At 41.1% G+C, this 21,689-nt stretch overlaps 1 protein-coding gene across 1 annotated transcript in view; it reads left to right on the forward strand.

The window, feature by feature from the left end:
- Positions 1-10,159: 10,159 nt before the first annotated feature.
- LOC107039062 (homeotic protein ultrabithorax) overlaps positions 10,160-21,689 on the forward strand; it is a 135,607-nt gene continuing 124,077 nt past the window's right edge. The window contains exon 1 of the mRNA XM_015258500.1: positions 10,160-10,853. Within this exon, the coding sequence (XP_015113986.1) occupies positions 10,160-10,853 (694 nt within the window). The remainder of the gene's footprint in view (positions 10,854-21,689) is intronic.

The raw sequence follows: 21,689 nt of genomic DNA on the forward strand, positions 1-21,689 counted from the left end.
AAATTCAATTTTGGCGAAAGTCGACTTTCCCTCAGAAAAAAGCCTAAATAGGACACTTTGGCTCGGGGGGAAAAAAAAATTTTTTTATTTCTGTGTTTTTGGACCAAGTGAGGGTCTCAGTGGTATTAGGGGGGCCAAAAAATACAGAATCAGCGTTCCCCCGGCGGAAAAATTCAATTTTGGCGAAAGTCGACTTTCCCTCAGAAAAAAGCCTAAATAGGACACTTTGGCTCGGGGGGAAAAAAAAATTTTTTTATTTCTGTGTTTTTGGACCAAGTGAGGGTCTCAGTGGTATTAGGGGGGCCAAAAAATACAGAATCAGCGTTCCCCCGGCGGAAAAATTCAATTTTGGCGAAAGTCGACTTTCCCTCAGAAAAAAGCCTAAATAGGACACTTTGGCTCGGGGGGAAAAAAAAATTTTTTTATTTCTGTGTTTTTGGACCAAGTGAGGGTCTCAGTGGTATTAGGGGGGCCAAAAAATACAGAATCAGCGTTCCCCCGGCGGAAAAATTCAATTTTGGCGAAAGTCGACTTTCCCTCAGAAAAAAGCCTAAATAGGACACTTTGGCTCGGGGGGAAAAAAAAATTTTTTTATTTCTGTGTTTTTGGACCAAGTGAGGGTCTCAGTGGTATTAGGGGGGCCAAAAAATACAGAATCAGCGTTCCCCCGGCGGAAAAATTCAATTTTGGCGAAAGTCGACTTTCCCTCAGAAAAAAGCCTAAATAGGACACTTTGGCTCGGGGGGAAAAAAAAATTTTTTTATTTCTGTGTTTTTGGACCAAGTGAGGGTCTCAGTGGTATTAGGGGGGCCAAAAAATACAGAATCAGCGTTCCCCCGGCGGAAAAATTCAATTTTGGCGAAAGTCGACTTTCCCTCAGAAAAAAGCCTAAATAGGACACTTTGGCTCGGGGGGAAAAAAAAATTTTTTTATTTCTGTGTTTTTGGACCAAGTGAGGGTCTCAGTGGTATTAGGGGGGCCAAAAAATACAGAATCAGCGTTCCCCCGGCGTAAAAATTCGATTTTGGCGAAAGTCGACTTTCCCCCAGAAAAAAGCCTAAATAGGACACTTTGGCTCGGGGTGAAAAAAAAAAAATTTCTCAAACGATTCCTTAGGAGAAACAAATAAGCCAAAATCGTTTTTCTGGTTTCCGAAAGTTTAAACAATTTCAATTATTTAAGGAAATTGATTCGCGCATCAGTTGATGATGTTATTATTTTTTTCCAACCATTAGCGAATGGTTGACGACAAAAAAGAATAAAGAGACGGAGGAGGAAAAAACACGAGGTAATAATCGACGAGTGCCACGGATAATGCAGTGAACAATAAAGTAAGAGGACTGCGGCGATATTTCGCGAGGGGGTGTGGGTTGCTTGAGCATAAGGGCCATAATAATGGCCCGTTAGGCCAACCACCGCTGTCCGAATGAGTGAGTGGCAGTTTGCATGTAAACAAACAAGTATCAATGCATCTAAATTGAAACATAAAACGAAATGAACGAGCCCATAAATAAATGGAGTTAATGTCAGGGTGTATAACCGCGTTAGCTATTGCTACAGCAGACGTACAGTTTTAACACTGTTTGTGTCGTGAAATTAAATGGGCAATGCTTTGAGAGGCGATGGAAAATACAATGGCGCAATCAGGGAAGGAAATCCAATAATATTTCCTTTGATTTAAGAACAAAAGTGCATTTACTGTTCAAATATTTGACTGAAATTTCCGAAATTTTTATGAAATGCAAATTTTTGTCGCGGAATTATTCATGTGGAATTCCGAGAAAATGCGTGATTGAAATTACACGATTTGATTTTAGAAAATTATTTATAGAAGGGTTCGACACTAGGCCGTGAGGAACTTTTCTGGCGAATATGAGGTTACAGGACGAGCCGAAGGCGAGCTCTGTAATCATGTGAGGTAGGAAACTTCCCACGGCCGTGTCGAACAATATTTTTTGTCATTAGGCACGAAAATCGCGGTTTATCGGGCCCAGTGACGAAAAAGCCTCTTTCGACCTAGTGACGAAAAATACTATTAAATATTGATTTGCCCATGAAGACCAACCGGGGTGGTCAGAATTCAGCGAGGCACTTTCTTAATCGCCATATCGACATGGCAGTCATTCGTTCCGGCGTAAATTGCGCACAATTTTACGGTTCTCGTCTCTAATGGCCGGGCAGGATGCCCCCCTCCCTGAAATCGAAGGAGCATCGAACGCGGGCCGAGGCGACCGGTAAGGTAGGCAACGGGAGCTCACGCTCCCGCACTAACGAGTTTTCAAGTCGCGTTTAAATAAATTGCCCGCCAATTACACGACATACGGGGGGAATAATGTCCCCCTGAATTTGCGCGTATGAAATCGACGATTTTGCCTGCCTCCGCTTCATCTCGAAGCGCTCTCGATATTAACGCAACCCCATAAACATAATTTATACTGCGAGAGTCGGAAATTTCAGCCCAAAACTGACGAATTGTACTTTCCAAAATTTTTGCAATCATCAATTTGGGGAATTGATTGTTCGTTACGTGTTCCCGGGGTAATTTTCTATCGCATGATAACAAAATCACGTTTTTCGCAAATGGAAAAAATATATCGACTGTGAAACTGCGACATTACCGTTTCAGGTCGAGGGCGTGCGCACGGAATGCACCTTCCGATGCGCCTCGCATCCGCCAGATGGCAAAGGGTATGTTTTCCCTTCGGATTTACCCGCTTTAGTGCCCTATCACATTCGTCCTTACGAGCTAATCGATAAACGTAAATGTTTATTTATCCTACATTTGAATTTTTTTTTCAAACATCCATGCACAATTGCATCATATGAAAGTTAAATTTTGACGTGCTCAATGAATTTTTAATCCTCAGTGATAGATTATTGCGATTTGATGAGAATTATTTTCATTAATGAGAGGGGTCAATAAATAAATAATATAAACATAATGTAAAGGTAATAGTGACAGTTTTTTTTCCTATTTTTACCGAATATTTTATGAATATATTTTTGTCATTTCAATATTTTAAAAATTACAATACTATTAAATAATAATAATAATAATGAAATGTGAAAAAATATTAAGACAAATCAAACATTCAACTATTGAATTATAAAAAAAAAATAAGAATAATATTGGATGACAATGATTAATTCTAAAAAAAAAATTTAATACTTTTTGTTACTTTATTCGTTCGAAAGAACTAATTGAACTGAATAATCAAATCTCTCGCTTGTTATTTTTCGCAAGCTTTCGGGAGATAATGTAAATGAATAATATATAAAATAATACTAATAATAATAATGAATAAACTGATAATAATTGCGGAAAAGAAAAAAATAATTGGGAAAGAAAATAATTTTTTTCTAATGTCAATATTTTCAAAATTTTTCATTCATAAAAACACGAAAAAAATTGGAAAACGGGAATTTTGTTTTTTAAGATAATATTTGGATTATTTCTGACATTTCATACTGCAATTTCTCCACCTCATGTAACGGCGACCTTTGTGAAAAAATCCACTGTTATAAATTTTGGTGAATCTCATCGCCTCGCCATTTGCTCCGAACCGCCATCATCGTAAATGCCAGTCTCCCTCCTTCGACTTTTGAGTCCCAGGGGGCTCACCCCCCCCGTCAGGACCATCAAGCAGGCATCTCACTCCAGAAACCCCCCCTCTTCCCATTTCGGGGAAAACACAATCGTTCATTTTGATTGCAGGACAATTGTCCGTCGTTCTCGTACCCCAACTATCGGACGCAATGAAACCGTTACATGTATTACAGAGAAAAGTTGAGGAAAAATTATCCAGAATATCATGGGAAAATTCACTGTCCAAATCTTCATATTTAATATCATCACATTTTTATTAAATTCCATTTACATTTTTTCTTGGGAAATTAGTTCAATTATTTTCTTTCCTAAAATGATTTATTTTCACAAACATAACGATAATAACATCAACGAACATTGAATATTCAACTGTTGAATTATAAATAATTTATGAGTAATAATAAATTAGTATACAAGGATGAATGAAAAAATATTATTCATTAATTGTTCATAATTTAATAGTTAAATGTTTTTGAAGTGTTTTGATATTTTTCAAATTTGATTATCATTATTACTATGATAATAATTATTATTACCGTTATTAGTATTATTTTGTAGCATTGTGATTTAAAAAATATTGAAATTACAAACAGATATTCATAAATTATCCTGTGAAAATAGAAAAAATACCTGTCAATACTATCGTCATGATTATGTTTACATTATTTATTTAAATCAATTCCCCCCACACAAAAATCTAGTAATTCAGCTCCTGAAAGGAACTCCATATATCACGTTGACAATTCTCAAAAAAAAGAAAAGGAAAAGCACAAGATGAAATAGAACGCGCGCATGCGCGAGACATAAATCTGAATTCTTGCGTTAACGCGTTGGGTTAGTGAAGCTCGGAAAATATTTACTTGAAGATTCTCAGTTTACTCCAGCGAAGAGGGAGAAAAAGATGCATGAGCGAGGAGGAAAGTGGACGAGAGCAAAAAATATCGAGTTGGCGGAGACGAGTGGAGGTAAGAGGAGATCAGATGGATGACGAGCGTCTCCCTTGAGTATTTCGAATAAAAGTGAGGGAAAGAGGAGGTGCGGGAAAGGAATTACACAGGGGGCGGGAGGGGGGTGTAGACATGCGAGGATGAGGCAGAAGAAAGGAGGGGGAAAAAAACATGAAATTGGAAGGATAAAAGGAGGAATTGTGGGGTTATTGCGCTGGAATAAATCGACACTCTCACCGAAAAACCGACATTCATCGGTGCACGGAGAGAAATATTCAGTTAAAATTACGGAACAATTCACGCAATTCGCAATGGGGAATCGTTTTCCGGCAATTTTTGTAGGAATGGAAGAGAAGAAATCTGAAACGCTCAGGGAATTTTCAGGTTCATCACCGAACAAAGTACGCAATTGTCACGTAATTTTTCCAGAAGAAGTAAAATCTTACAGAAACTTGCCGACTTATTATGCCTCCAGAATAAAAAATTCTTGAACGTTCAACAATTTTTATGAAGCTGGTGAGTTATTTCTACGTTCCGTTCCGTAAAATTTCTCAATCGTTGGGGAAAAATTACGGAACCACTTGTTGTCCCCACAGCGCTGAGTCATCAGGCGAGTGGTTAATTTTTACGGAACAAATCGTAGAATTTTCGTGGCGATTCGTACAATTTCAGTTCCGACTCACACTTTTTATTGAATTTTACTTCGCCCGCGGATTATGTTTCGAAACGTAATTTTTACGTTTTTTTCTGGTAATTTTTATTGAATTTTTCTCTCCGTGTGATCGGTTTTCTCGATTTTCTGCGACTCCTGGAATTTTGATTGGTTGTGGGGGGACGAGTATTTAGGGGAGATCATGGAAAACCTGGGGTCTAGGTATTTTCTGGTCTTTATCAAGAGGACAATGAGGAAGGAATGAAGTATTTAGGCGATTTCAGGTGTAAATTAGTCAGAGGTCGTCGGGAAATAGTCGTACAGTTGAATTCTGCAACGGTTTTTCGGTATAATCCTCTTCCTCACTCGAGTTAGTTCAGGATTCCCTGAAAATTCAGAGTAATCTGGAATTCAAGGGGAGATTCCTCCGAATTTTCCTGATTTTTCATCAATTTATTTTTTAATTATGAATTTCCTCATTGAAATTTCATAATTTAAATGCATAAAATTAAAATTATAAAAAATAATAATATCAATATTTCAATAATAAAAATATTATAATCATTATTGAAATTGAATTTAAATTAATATCAATTAATTTTTTATGTTACTGAATAGTAACATTTCCACTGAAATTTTGGGGAATTTTGTCATTGAAATTTCATAATTTAAATTGATGAATTTTCAACGACAATTCCCCAAAATTTCTGTGGAAACCTTACTATTCAGAAATATCCAGAACTACCGGAAATTCCAGCGCAGAACTTTTAACAATATAGTATACGACGAAATTTTCCGCTTCGGGATCCCCGAACCCCACCTGAAGCTCCTCGAAATTTAATTCTCTCAAAACACCAGATGGCAATAAAAATCTCATTCCCCAGATGAGATGAGGAGTTCTGGTGGTGCCCGCTGCTGTGGTCCTCCACCTCCACAAGGATAAGAGGTCTCCCGGCATTAAGTAAAACCCCCGTCTCATTCTCCGCGTATCTCCCAATGGCCCTTGGAATGGGGCATTAGGCCCCGTTTCGGTAACTCCATTCACCCCGACGAAAATAACGAAAAAATAAAAATAAACCGAAGCAAAATCGTTGAGGGAAAGGTGTAGATATAGCGGAGAAGTGCCTTCTTTTCAACCTCACGCCCCCGTCGTATCCGACACGCGCCCCACGGCGCCGCGCACTCTGGTGTGTTGGGAGCTCAAAGGCCCTGACTTTTACGATTCTGTTCGAGTGGTCGTAAAACCCAAGTTTACTGCCGTCATGATTATCGAGCAAACGGTCTGCCACCTGTCGGAGCCCCGTGAATGGCTGAGGAATCATCCATATTTGCCACTTTACCCGCCGGTTTGTGTGGATTTATTCTGATCATCGGAAGCCGATGAAGACATGATTGTTTTTTGATGATGAGGAGTGATTTAGCTAGTGAATTTATATTTATTCAAGCGAGGATATTAATTTTCGCGGGCACTGGTTCATCATTTGGTGTCATTCAAAGCGAAACAAAATTTTTGGATTCAAGATTGAAATATTTATGAGGTGGGAAAATGAATAAACAATAAAATAGTTTATTTTCAATTCTTTAGCAAGATTAGGGTCGCGAGGGTCAGGGCTATTATTTTTCATTTACATATTTATTATTATTTATATTTAAAAAATATATATTTGCCTTGTTTTCTCGCTTCACGGGTCACAAGGGTCTGGCTTTTTTCTTATTCTCGTGGTTTCAGAGTCATAAAGGTGAGACTCTCCGTTATTTTTGGGTTCCAGGGGTCACAAGCGTCTGATTTTGTCTTGTTTTTATTCTTCAATGTCATAAAGGTCAAGTTATTCTCTTAGTTTGACAATTTAAGGGTCAGATTAATTTTAATTCTTATCCTTCAAGGGTCGCGAAGGTCAGAAAGGTCTGATCTTTTCTTGTTTTCATGATTCAAGGGTCACAAAAGTCTGATCATTTCATGCTTTCATGTTTTAAGGGCGACGAAGGTCAAGCAGTTTTCTCAGTTTTGCGGTTTAAGGGTCAGATTAATTTTTATTTTAGCGTTTCAACAATCACGAAGGTCAACCTTTTTTCATTTTTGCGCTCCAATTCTCATCTTGCGGTTTGAAAAGTCACGAGGGTCAGATATTTATTTTTGTTTCTGTGGTTTAAAGATCAAAAAGGTCTGATCTTTTCTTGTTTTCGCGCTCCAATTTTCATGAGGGCCAACTTTTACTTTTAGTTTCGCATTCTAAGGTTCACAAAACCTGTTTCTCCCGCGTCAACTCTCAATCGAAATATGCCAACTGTCATTAATACCGGAATAACAAAATATTCCACCATGAAGAGGAGTAAACACAGAGTAACCGACCGGGAACCCAGAAACTCCGGGTCACAGCTTATGACGAGCATTACCCGCCTCGTTACGGTATAATTTACGAGGTGCGAACGGCCGGGGGTAATAATCCACCGACATTTACATCCCAATGAACAGTCCGATACCGCGGGCCGCATGCCACCCGTTCCCTCTCCATTCACTCAGTGCCATTTCATTCTTTTAACAACATTTTAATTGTACGACCGTCTGAAACGACCCATAAACCATAAAGGGCCTCGTAAAAGGCCACTCAACAGTGCCCCGTGTCCAACAATCTATGACAAAGTCGAGATTACGCCTCTCTAAAATAATCTTCTCGAACACAGAAAAAGAAAAAAAATCAAACCAAAAAAAAAAGCAAAAAGAGGACGAAACGGGGACATAAAAATAAACATTTAAACACGTGATTTTGGAGATTCGTTAAAACGCGGTGGCTTTTAAATGTGGGTATTCTCAGCGCGTATATAAAAGAACCGTCAAGTCACTCGACACGACTTGGATGGCCCAATAATCGTTTGAAACGGCGCTGGGTTACGCCGATGCTGGCAGTTTGAACGTCCGAATGGGTATGCTAGATTTAGTTAACGAATTGTTTCACAGGTGGCGCACAAGGAGCATGAGAATAAGCCGCGGCGGCGGCGAGCGGGAACCACGCGTGGTCCGTGGTATGCGACGCATACGCCAGAGCATCGTGGTTACTCTACCAATTTTATTGTAGTGGGGGTAAAGGGGGGCGGTGCTTGAGCTGAATATGGGCGTCATTTCGGCGCGGAACTACTTTCTCAACGCGTAGTGAAATCGCGAGGTACTCGTGACGAATTCAATTCTGATTGGTCCTTAAGCATAACCTCCCCCCCTTGGCACCCTGTTACCTTCTTCGCGTCCCCCCTTGACTGTTATCTGCGCGTTTTACTCTTTCGCTACTATTGCGGACTCCCTCGGTGGCACGGGGGGTCCCTCGGACCCTCTCGTTTGCTCGCAGGGGGGGCGGCTGGGTAGTTTTAACGCTTCGTCCCTTTCATTTTGCAGTCGTCCTCGTCGCACATTTCAGCCCAAGTCAGCAGGTATGTTTTCTCTCGTTTACGAAAGGCAACCTTAACATCTACCCTCTCACTCCCACCGTCTTATCTCGGTAGGCATAGCCTACTCAATGCACGGCGCGCGGCCGTACGAATTTAATCCAGCCGGCACGTTGGCTTGAGTTACTGGAGCGCTCGACAGGGGGCAGCCAGGGTGGGCCGAAGTGTGTGAGCGAAAAGACCCGGTGGTGGGACGGTTTTCGTTGGTGAGAGGGTGGGAGTAAGTGAGAGGGGGATATCAGTGGGGAGAAGAATCGGTGAGAGAGAAACAGAGGAAAACTTCGGGGGGTTATCGTGGCGCTCTTGGAGTGGGGTGAGCACGTGAGAAACGAGGACGGACAGTACTCGTGCGCCTCTCGTTCGCACACGAGAGAGTCCCGGAGAGGCTTCCCCCCTCGTGGCTGTTCCACTCGCTCGCTGCTCTCTCTCCCTCGCGCGTCGACTGAGTTGGAACGATTGAAGAGAGTCGGTGTACAACCGCGGGTGGAAGCAGGAGCGTATTCAGTGTGAGCGAGAGAGGATACGAGCCGAGTTGAGGTTGGTGGTGAGCAAGAGACGAACGACGGGTACAGAGTGGCGGTACACGGGGCGCGAGAAAAGCCAGTAGTGTGCCGTGGACCACCGCACTGGCATACCGTGGTTCGTTACGATACCCTTCGTACACCCTTTTGGCCCCCAAAGTATACATTCAATCCCGTCATCGGGCGGTTACCGACAAATTTTTCAGTTTTTCGTCAGGAGTGATCAGTGATCAGTGAACATCCTAGACCAAGTCAACATTGTAGACCAAGTTTTCTCTGAGTTGCTGGCCATTGGCTAGATTTTTTTATCCCTTTTATTTTGTGATTGACATATATCATTTGGATTATTTTGGTACGTCAGTTTTATCTCTTGCGGTTTTTGTTTTCACCCTGATATTCGCAACTCCATACCGGCCAGTTCTCCAGGTAGACTGGAGCTGGAGTCGCGTGCCGGATTGCGCGGGACAGCCCAAGGTGGCATTTTATAGCCCGGTCTTATTGCCCGATTTTATAGCGTCGTAACGGGCTGTTAGCGATCATCATTCAGTCGGCCGTGTTTTATACGACATTGGTCTTCTTAGTATAGACTTGGATCATTGAAAATAAGGGACATTAAAAGCACGTTTAGCGTGGTGAAACATCCTTGTACGTGTCATGTTTATATGGACTATTGACAACTTGGGATAATCCTCGATTTTATCATCCACTCACCGGCCGCCAATGACTTTAACGACTTTTGCGGCCGGTTTGACGTTTCATCTTATCACGTACTCATTACCAGTGTCTCGCTATTTTCAGTGGCAATCAGCGTTTGAGTACCTGTCGTGAAATCGTTTAACCTGTCGTTTGAATATTTGAAGAATTTTAAGTGAAACACTCGTGGACAATTGTGTATTAAAACTCTGCAATAACCCATCCGGAAGCCAGCCTTCCCCATAGATAAAAAATAATTAAGTGGTGATTGTGTTGAGCAAGTGTCTTCAAGATACCCGGAATAATGAACTCATACTTCGAGCAGGGAGCGGGTGGCTTCTACGGAAGCCACCATCATCAGACTGGAGCAGCAGGACAGCATCATGATCCAGCGACAGCAGCTGCTTATAGAAGCTTTCCCCTTGGTCTTGGCATGTCACCTTACGCCTCGAGTCAGCATCACCATCACAGCACAAGTAGCCTGGGAATTCATCCAGGAAGTGGTACCAATACCCGACCACCCCAGGATTCCCCTTACGACGCCAGTGTAGCAACCGCCTGTAAATTGTACTCATCAACCCCAGAAGCAACCGGCCACACAACATCATCGTACTCAAGTACAGCGAGCAAAGACTGCAAGCAACAAGAGCAAGCAGTAGCAGCTGCTGCGGCTGCCCACCAGAATGGTTATGCTGCAGTTATGGCTGCTGCAGCTGTCAAGGACGTTTGGCAGTCGGCGACCTCAGCCGCCAATGGCCAGAGTAATCCTGTTGTACGTCCGTCCGCGTGTACCCCCGAGGGCACGAGGGTCGGCAGCTACGGCGGTCTCGTGGGCGGTGATCCAGCCTCAAGTCCCGGCAACAACGGCTCCTCCAGGTCCCTAACGTCATCGTGGAACACCTGCAGTCTCAACTCTACCGCTAGCCAACCGGTCGCCACTCAACTACACCAACAACCAACCGGCAACCATACATTCTACCCCTGGATGGCCATAGCAGGTAAGGCTTTTGCATTCACAAGACGAAGCGTGTGCCCGGCGTTTACGTGTGTTTTGTATTATACACCGAGGGGGGGCGCACAACCGATTATCATAACAGCCGAGATGAATTATTACCGTAGAGAGAGAGGCAACTGTGCCACGGGGCACAGCAAACCAATATACACGACACCACGTGGTCAAATGTCTTTGGAATTTTTCACTCGAGATTAAAATATATGACTAATTCTAGTCGTAGGAGGGTTGCACGTCAATTGGTGATGGTCTCACGACCTCCGTAAATGGTCATCAATAAGGCTTGTCACTATCTTTCTATTCTTCGCTTCTAGTCCAATTTATTTGGTCGTGCAAATGTTGAAGCCGGATGGAGGATTATTTATAGATCTATGGAAGTATGATGCATTCATCAAAAATTGAAGCAGGGAATTTATATTCCCGTTGGACGTGGATATATTTTCCATGACAATAACTTTGTTCACGATGGCTCGGTTAAAAGAGCTATGACTAATAAAGTTAACCCGTTGACACGTTCATCGACCCATGAAAATATCTCTCGTAACTTTTCGCCAGGATTCTTTGGAGTGGGAAGGATCAGTTCCGATGGTTATGAGTGAATTCACGTGATAGCGAAATAATAAGTCTATAATAAAGAACACGCCTCTTGGTACAGCCATAAACTTAACGTCTTCCTCTATTCTGGCTCATACCTGTTGTAAACCCGGGGGTTTCGCTAGTTTGGAAAGGCCCGGGGCTGGAGTTACCAATGGGTGCGAGAGAGAGAGAACGAGTGCCTATAAATGACTGGGGCGACAGAATGGAGTCAAGTGCGTGTAAAATCGTCCTGGGTAACACGAAGATATAATGGGGAGATCCCCGAGGTTCTGGGGGGGCTTGAGTGCACACACACACTCGCCCCTCCGGAACCCAAATTCCGGTAGTCAGCTGTTTCCATCGGTCCCTTTCGTACTTCCATCCTCTTTCTTCTTAATTCATGGTGTGAGTGGGTACATGTGAGCTTTCGTCCATATGTGATGGGTTCGCTCAGCTGGTGGAGTCACAGCACCAACCAGAAGTTGGTTCTGAGAAGCTTACAGGAGGGATGGCTGAAAGTTTTTGAAAATGGCAGGCTAATCTCAAACTAAATCGCTCCGAGTGAAAACACTTGGAGACATCTTTTTCTTAGCTTGGGAAAGCCCCGTTACTTTGATCTTTGTTACAACCAAGTCATTGAAAATGACAGGTCAATGTGAAACTCAATCATTCAGAAAGAAAATAGGAAGGAAAGTCGTTCCTGTCAACCTTTCTTGACTCGTCAAACTTTAATTTGCTCTTACAACCAAACACTTGCTGTTGAAATTTAAGCTATAATGAAGTTAACGAAGGATTATGGCCTCTTGGCCTCTTACTATTGATCCTCATTACTAACTTAATGATCACACTTGAGAAGTTCTTCGAAGTTCAGTGGATAAAACTAGAACATTTCGATGTAAAAGGCTTAGGAGAATCATGCTCCTACCTTAGAAAATACGTGTTTGCTAAGATCTGGTTTGCTGCGATGACTAAAAATTCGTTTCTGTCGATCTTTCTCAACCCGTTGAACTTTGATTTGCTGTTACAACCAAACACTTGATGTTTAAATCCAAGCGGGAGGCTGACGGCTTCTAGCCATTGAGAATGTCAGTCCAATCGGAGCCTAAATCATGTCGAAATGAAACATTCAGTGACCACAGGAATCTGGTATTAGGTAATGAAGTGAAAAAAAGAACCCCCAAGCAGACGATCGAGTTTGCTAAACTGGTTTGGAATGCACTTACCCAGATTGCTCATAGTCACTGACTCATTTCACCTTTTCTCATCCCACTTCCATCATATCTCTGAATGTTTTGTACGGATTATTACCGTCATCCAGTCATTCCTGTAACAGCAAATTGCTGCAGAAGCTATCGTTTAATGATACTCCCGGTTTATAACCAGTAAAATCTCCGATAGGATGTTTACTGCCCATAACCTAGGGCGCGTTAAACAGCGTGTGAGCTTTGGAATCGTGTGAAGTATTATCTCACACATGTGTTACAACTACAATCGAAAGTTGTAACAGTGCTGTGCATAATGCCAAGGCTGTGGTTTTCTGATTTTACGAAACGCTTCACTGATTTAGCCGCCGCGAATCGAATCAAAATCTAATCGGGAGGTCTAAAAATATTTTCAAGTCATAAGCAAACTCTTTCGCACTTCAAAAATAACAGCTTTCTTGTCTTGTCTCGTAATTTGGAGGAAGTTTTCTTGTCTCCTAATCTAAGAGAGATAGCGACATTTTCGTAATGACCTTTTTTGTAGCTCTTAAGTCGCTCTACAAAAAAGGTTTCAAGGAAAATTTGCTATCTACCTTAGATTCGGAGATATTCATTTACAAATGACCAAAAGTTCTCTTACGTTGTCTCTTGTGATGATTCTGTTGGCTTGTCTTGTTTCTCTTCCTCTCTTGCGGCATGACTACCTAAATTGAATTTTCGCTGTCGAATATTCCGCTGGTTTTAGCTTCATGCGGAAATACGTGCTCTGGTTACGGAATCACTTATTTTGACACTCGTGATTCCGCCTCAAGTAATTGTCTCTCAGTGTCAAGGTTGAGGTAGGATTTCGTCGATTAATGGGCCGATTTTGCCTAGGTCGGTGCAAAGTTTCTGGGGTAATTTCAGATTTAAGGAATTTTCGTCATAGCACCCCTGCTGAGGAGAACCACAATGCTTTCTCCGTGAACGTTTTAGATCACTTTCACCAACTTTCCAGATGCGCCTCGGGTATAAGGGTATTTATGGGCTCATTGAGGGGTTGGCCGTGTCTATAGGGTAATTAGAGGGCGCGTGAGAACAGTGGGTTGGGGGCACATTTCTTCGTTGCGCTATCTTAGACACCCGCTGATTTCTTTTTTCGTCGTTTTCTCGGAAGAATGGAGGGAATATGAGTGTGGGAGAAAAATGAATATACATGGCCCGTTTTACGTTGCGAGATGTACCTTTTTAAAAATACATTAACAAGTGGGTGTAATAAAATGCGACCGATGTCCCATTTCGTTCAACTTTCCCATGGTACAAAGTATTTATTTGACTATTGGTCAGTTTTCAGTGAATATCTCGGAATCTAAGATAGATAGCAAAATTTTTGTGTCAACCTTTTTCATAGCCAAAACCAAGCCCTACAAAAAAGGTCATTACGAAAATTTCGCTATCTCCCGTAGTTTTCAAGTTGCTCTGAAGTTAGTGTTGTTGTTTTATCATTACTTTTTTCTCGTTCTGTAGGATCGAAAATGAAGTTTTCGCTCCGTCGGTAAGTGTCGTAAATCATATTATCGATTGACAGCTATTGAACTTCAGGAAGATAAAAATTCAAGCGATTGGTTTTTTTCTTTGGACGTCGCCAATCAAATATCATCATTAATCAATTTCAATATACCTACATTAATTCATTTTATACACAAACAATCGACGGAAAGTAGTACGCGAATCATTTCCCGCGCAAAATCCACGTGGTTTCATCTCCTCAATGTAAGCATATCACGCTTCTCTCACCCACCACTTTGCAGTAGGTGTTACGTACCTCGGGGAGTAACCTCGTTCAATATAAACCAGCAAGGAACAGCACTGTAATCGTAACACTGACGTTTACGACGACGAAATCGCGGCTCGGGTCGTTTACGCGCCCCCTCCCGCCTTCCCCCCTCTCCCATCGCCCGAAATGGCATACTCCGAGTGCCAGTGGAACGGGCTGTCGGTAATGCAGACAATCTCCACGAGGATTTTACCAACTCGACAGAGGGCGACGTCTTTGGGATATCGGCACTGAGCTCACCCTACGACCACTTACGTAAACTTTTATGGGCGAATCTTCTCCGTTCCCGCAACCCGGTCTTCCGAGGCGGATCATGCGGGTGAAGAAATTGAATGTTATTTTATTTATCATTTAAAAAATTATATAGTTATGGGATAGATGAATGAACATGACACGATGAGTAATTTTTTTCCAAGAGTGTTGAGTGGAACAGATAAATTGGATTTTTCTTTCTCGTTATCTGCTCTCGGACAAAGAGTGTTTTGGTCGGACCGCCGGCATAAACAAAACGTCTCGCAGCTAATGTCGGTCAGTTTATGCCGGGGTGAGCGCGCGAAGTGACTTCTCAGTGCAACTTCTCTATTTATTTTGTGGTGTGATTAAGAGTTTTATGAGTATTGGAGACTTTTCTGGGAGAAATCGAGGAAAAAATTTAGTTAGTTTTCCCAGTGGAAGGTAGGCAGTATTTTTTTTCTTTATTATGCTATTGACGTTTATTAATTACTTCAAAGCAACAGGGCTGATTAATTGCTGCTCAGAGCTGTCAATTTAATTTAAGTTAATTTAATAAATTGGGCCGATGTCAGAGGCAATTAATTTATTTATACTGTGACCTTCGGTTTTATGCGAAACAAACGACTCCTTGTGCATTTCGTTGTCATACATTAAACGTAAAGCCGGTAGCGCACGGAAAGATACGTGCGGACCCCGTGCAATCGCTCTCGTTTATCTAAATTGCGTGCTTACGAAAAAATTATCAATGTTCGACGGAAGGAATGCGTCAGGGAATAATGAGTTTGAAAGAAAAAAATATTCCTCTTGTCTTGCTGCGCCGTCAATGTTTACTATCTCGTATGATACATTTTTTTTCCACTACCGGGTGCAGTTGGCAATAATAGTTTGATGGCGAGTCGCTGAAGAACGGGGAAAACATTTTTCTACTGCATATTTGTTATCGGGGACGGGGGGTCACCTGAGGAGACTTTACGCGGTTAGAAAATTTTACGACATTGTAACATTGCCATATATAAGGTTTTGACCCTCGTGACCCTTGAAATAATTTTTTAAGCCCCTTAAAAACGGAGCAAAATTTTTTCGCATTTTCAAAAGCTGTCATCTCAAATAAAATCATAACTAGGGTTAATATCTCCGAATCTAAGAGAGATAGCGAAGTTTTCGTCATGACCTTTTTTGTAGCTCTCAACTCGCTCTACAAAAAAGGTCATAACAAAAATTTCGCTATCTGCCTTAGATTCCGAGATATTCATTGAAAACTGACCAACGGTCAAATCGAGTTGAACCGTTTTCTGCTGCACTACTGATTTCTTAACGTGACCGTCACTTCAACCTATTTTTGCGCTTCAGTTTCGACATTTCTAAGTGAAACATTTTTCATTCGTGATCTTGCAACAAATCCGGAAATTTAATTTCAAAATGCAGGCGAAAAATCCAATCTCCAGGGTGAAACAATAAAAATAACGATGAAAACGTGCCCTTTATCAAGAAGATTGCGTGGAATATAGGCGTGTGTGTAGCGCTCAGTTGATCGAGTGGTTCTGCCTCATGGCTCCATAGGTGAGAGGGAAAAGAGGCACACGCAAGTAAACCAATGGCCCCGACCTAAAGAGGCAGTACCCAAGGTGGGAAACCCGGGGGTTCAATGTCTGGGTGTATTGGTGTGGCCCGGAGGAGACTTTTACGCTTGTGTTGCACTGTTGGCCCGGATGGCGGATGACGTACGAGCCGCATCGTATGAGTTACTACGCCCTTTTCCCTCCTCCACGCCCGCTTCATCCACCTACTACCCGTTCCAAAAACATTGGGGGGGAATTTTTTAATGTTTTTTAATGAAAATTGAAACTTTAGAATCGTGGATTCGAACGATGCGCGAGCTGGTAATTGAGGGAGGGGAATTCATTCGTTACGGGCTCATGAATTTTCCCGAGACTAATTTAATTAACATGTTATTATTTTTTGTTTCATGTTGGGGATATAATACATGAATTATTGCATGATATCAGGATTTGGCAGTAAAATCAGTAGCTAGTTGACTGGTGGTCAGTTTTCAATGAATATCTTGGAATCTAAGGCAGATAGCGAAATTATTGTTATGACCTTTTTTATGGAACGGAGTGAGTCCTATAAAAAAGATTATTATGAAAATTTCGCTATCCCCCTTAGATTTGGAGATATTCCTCGAAAACTCAATCGTTTCACCGCTTCACCGGAATTAGTTACGTTTTTTAAATTGGTAACGGATAATATTTTGTAATTTAATGGTGGTACTATTTATAAACAACTGTGAACGAATATAAACTCAGACGAAATAGTATATTTTTACGCGGGGTCTTACATTCGCGTGAAGTTGACGCACGAGCCGCAGGCGAAGGCTGGGCCACACCACGCGAGTCAAAAAATCCTATGGCACTAGTTTTCAACGGATATCTCGAAATCTAAGGCAGATAGCAAAATTTTCGTTATAACCTTTTTCATGGGGCGAAGCGAGAGCTACAAAAAATGTTTCCACGAAATTTTCCCATCTCCCTTAGATTTGGAGATATTCCTCGAAAACTCAATCGTTTCACCGCTTCACTACTGAAGTGGTCCAATGTCGCAGTAGAGAATTTTTTATTAAAAATATAAAAAAAATCTTGAAATTTTCTCACGTTGTCGTTACATTATTTGTTGTTCCTACAGTGCGGGGGGCGTCGCCCCCCAATCTCCCGCCGGTAACCACGCGAGTCAAAAAATCTTGTGGCACTAATCGTGACCGATATTTTTCGTAGTAATTTTTACTTTTAAGAGTTTGGGGAATCCTCACCCCAAATAACAAAAAATGAGCGATTGCAACGCTTATAATTTCACACCCAAGAGACCGAATGGCACAATGGTGTTGAGTATACACTGTACATCAGGCTCCCTATACGTTTGATGAACGAGCAGTTGCTCACATGTTACCCAGTGCACGGACTGGCGCTCACACAACGGATTATACACGACCTCAGGGTACCCGGGGGCCTCAGTAGACTCGCGCTATCTCGTCTCGCTTTTGCAAATTTCCATCCGTCAAAAAAAGTGAGGAGTTATGCACACGCCCCCGTGGCTCATTCTAGTCGACATCAACGCGGACGCCTATCAATTAAGATGACTGCGTGTGGTCACTTGAGCAAGTCACACTTCAACAAAATTATTGTCATCACTTCCTTCATACCTGTCCGAATATTTACAAACAGTATTTGTTTATTCTTGAAAAAAAAAATTGGTGGTTTTACTTGCAATATTGTGGTAAGGGTCACAAGGGCCGCAAGGGTCAGAACCTTATTCACATCCTGAAATTAAAAATCAAGCAACAAATCACTTTAGCAAAATTATTGCCATCACTTCTTTGATAACTGTCCGAATGTTTACAAACACAATTTGTTTATTCTTGAAAAAAAAAATTGGTGGTTTTACTTGGAATATTGTGGTAAGGGTCAGAAGGGCCGCAAGGGTCCGAATCTTATTCACATCCTGAAATGAAAAATCAAGCAACAAATCACTTTAGCAAAATTATTGCGAATGTTTATAAACACAATTGTTTTATTCTTGAAAAAAAAATTAGTGCTTTTCCTTGGAATATTGTGGTAAGGGTCAGAAGGGCCGCAAGGGTCCGAACCTTATTCACATCCCGAAAGGAAAAATCGAGCAAAAAATTGCGTGACCATAATAAATTGCATCCAATTAGTGTCAAACGTTTAATTAACTTTTGTAGTGATGTCTACCCGTTGAAAAAAACTGAAGAAAAAAATGAAGATTATTCTCGTCCCTTTCAGTGTACGCGTATTCAATTAATGCTACCGCCCTGATGTTAATCGCCAAAGCGGAAACTGCAAATAGATCTCGATGCGCGTACATAACTCACAGCCACTCTTACCTTCTTTTATTTAAATTTTATTCTCCACTGTCGGCTCATTCTTCCTTTCCATTGGCAGTTGTACTGGTACAAACATCTTGGATATAACTAGTACATTTTGCCATAAGGCCGTGAAATGAATTAATCGCCACCTTGGCGATTAATGTTAAAAATCAAATGAAAAAATAGGAATTAGAATGAACAAGTTCCATCAATTATTTTTTCTTCGAAAGTGAACTTTCTGATGGTTTCTTCAAATGTGATGTTTCAAATTCATTCAAGTATGTATAAATAAAATTTTTCTATTAATATTTTATCGAAGGGCTGAGGGGAGAGATAAAACCGTAAAAAATACAATCGGTTGTACAGAAGAACGGGTTAATAAGAATAATGATAATAATAACATTCAACTGAGTTGAAAATCTGACAACATGAATTGGAAAGAAATCTTACTCAATTTGATAAAATCAAATAAACAATGAATTATACATGATAGACGGAAATGATGTGCACAATAACCATTCGGAAGCAAATTGCCAATTTATTATCAAAAATAACTATACAATGTGCAGTACAAGAGCAATTTCCCACTCGTTTGTCAGGGATACGTCAAAAGCGAGGCCCTCTAACGGAGTAGTTGAGGGTGGGGGGGGCGAAGCCCCCGGGGGGCTTTGCCCCCCCATACTGCAGAAACAAATAAGTAATGTAACGATAAAGTGAGGAAATTTCGAGATTTTCTTTCTCATTTTGAATGAAAAATCCTCCACTTGACATTGGCCCAAAGGCCAGCCATTACAAGCAGCACCTGCCAGCCCCGGCTCCAAGTCGAGACCGCAGTATGTGGTTACAACCGCAACACTGCCGAGGCCCCTAGGAGTTTCCGCCAGTGGCCCCCCATCTACGACCATCTACAATACCTCTTTCTTGGATACATGTCCCGGGAAAAAGTCACGTACCGGGCATTACACGGGCAACATCACCTGGTACTGTTTTCATTATTTTATTTTCGCGAGTTGAGCCACATTGAGGGGATTAAAACACCGCGGCGAGGGGCTTCAACTAGAGTCTTCAGCGGTCTTCAGTGGACTTGATGGTTCGGGTACCTGTTCGTAAACGCCAATTTTCCCGGGTCTGTGTCGTGAACGATGTCGGGGGTAGCCTTGAATCTGCGGGATTGTTGATGGACCTTAGACCCCACGAGGTAGATGAAGATATCAGGGAGTTTGTTACGGATGATGGATTTGTGTGGAGTTTATGGAGAAATGAATATTCAATATTTATTGTCACATTTTCATGGATATCTTGGAATCTAAGGCAGATAGCAAAATTTTTGTCTGAACCTTTTTCGTGGCTCTTGATTCGCTCCACAAAAAAGGCTATTACGAGAATTTCACTATCTGACTTAGATTCGGAGATATTCCGCGATAACTCAGGGCATTGCCAAAGGGACTTGAATAACTTGATTTTATTGCCATTTATTAATTTGATTTTATTATTCAAACTTTGCAGGTCTGATTTTCCAGCTCGATATTGAACTCGAATTGAAGCTCGACATTGAGACGTTAGAAAATATTTAAAAAATCTAGCGATAGAATTTTTAAAGATTGATTAATTTAAAAACTGCAATTTTTGAAAATGACGAGCACTTTCTATAAATAATTTATAAACAATCAATTTTCCATCATAAAAATCATTTATTCGGAATTGTAACAAATTTATTCACATTCATACTTCATATTCAGAAGTGCCCGGTGGCCTGGCGTAGTGGTTAAGGCCGTTGCCTCACAACGGATAGGTTCCAGGTTCAATTCTTGGCCGGGTAGAATGGTGAGATCTAACCATTTTTAAAGTCTTGATCAATCGCCATATAGTCTCATCAGACTCGAAGCGATATAAAATAAGCATAAAAAAAAAAAAATATTCAGAAGTTTAAACAAATTCAGTTATTTATTTTGAAACAACGAATGTTTAAAAAAATTATAATTCTGTTGAAACGCTGAATATTCATGATTTTTTAAATCTCCATTATGGCCTGTACCAAACAGCAAAAAATATTTGGATATCCTTAAATCCGTCTTCATAGAAAATTTTTAATTGATTATCAAAAACAAATTAACTATGTGACGAAAGCAATTTCTCACTTGTTAAAACTCACATCCCTGTTTCCAAGCACAAAACGTCTGTAAATGGTCTCATCCGGTGCTATATGTCTATTGGACTATCGAATAATACCCGTAATACATAAGTTAAACAAGGCAATTCGATAGTGCGTCATAAATCAGAGAAACTACTCGACTTGTGTCTAAAGGTGGAAAACCTGTTTCTGGAAGCAATGAAACGAACGTGTTTCAGGCACCCTCTCCCAAGAAGTGGGTTTTGCATTATTTTCTCCTTAATGTAGGCACACTGTTGCAATTGGTTCTGGAGAGGTGGCCTCATCCAGAGGTATCATTACTCCACCGACCTAGTGCCACTCGGCATTTTGATAACTGTCCGCGCGCTCGAATTGCTGTAATTTTTCGTCTGAAACCCGGGCATTCTGCCTGTATTTCGTATTTCAAGATCAGTTCGATTAATTTCTTGAGAAATAATTGTACTTTACGGGCAATTTTTTATGGCAATGTGGGAATGAACAACAGAAGCATCTCATGTTTAAAATTACAAGAATTGGAAATTTTCTTTTTTTAAATTTTACAATCAATTTTTTTACACTTTCGAAATTTCTCGCAGCGAATTAAATATGGGGTTCACATAAATGTGGAGCCTTAAATCTTGGAAAGAGTCGAAATGTTATAATTTCGGGAGTTTCGCTCAATAAATTTAGAAATAAAGAAATTTATTCAGCCCTCTCGAGTGAATAAATCCAGTAACAGACTGCCTTTCAGTTCTCAATGAATATCTCGAAATCTAAGGCAGATACCAAAATTTTTGTTATAACCTTTTTTGTGGAACTCGGTTCGCTCTACAAAAAAGGTCTTCACGAAAAATCCGCTATCTCCCTCAGATTTGCAGATATCCTTCGAAAACTCAGGTGAGAGCCAAGTCCACTTGAACCGCATTATTTACAAACGCCAAAAGGAGTTTTATACCTTCCAAATATCTCGCCCCCCCCCCCCC

This window comes from Diachasma alloeum, unplaced genomic scaffold (genome assembly GCF_001412515.2).
Source record: "Diachasma alloeum isolate Michigan unplaced genomic scaffold, Dall2.0 Dall_scaffold_00291, whole genome shotgun sequence".
NCBI classification, from domain to species: domain Eukaryota; kingdom Metazoa; phylum Arthropoda; class Insecta; order Hymenoptera; family Braconidae; genus Diachasma; species Diachasma alloeum.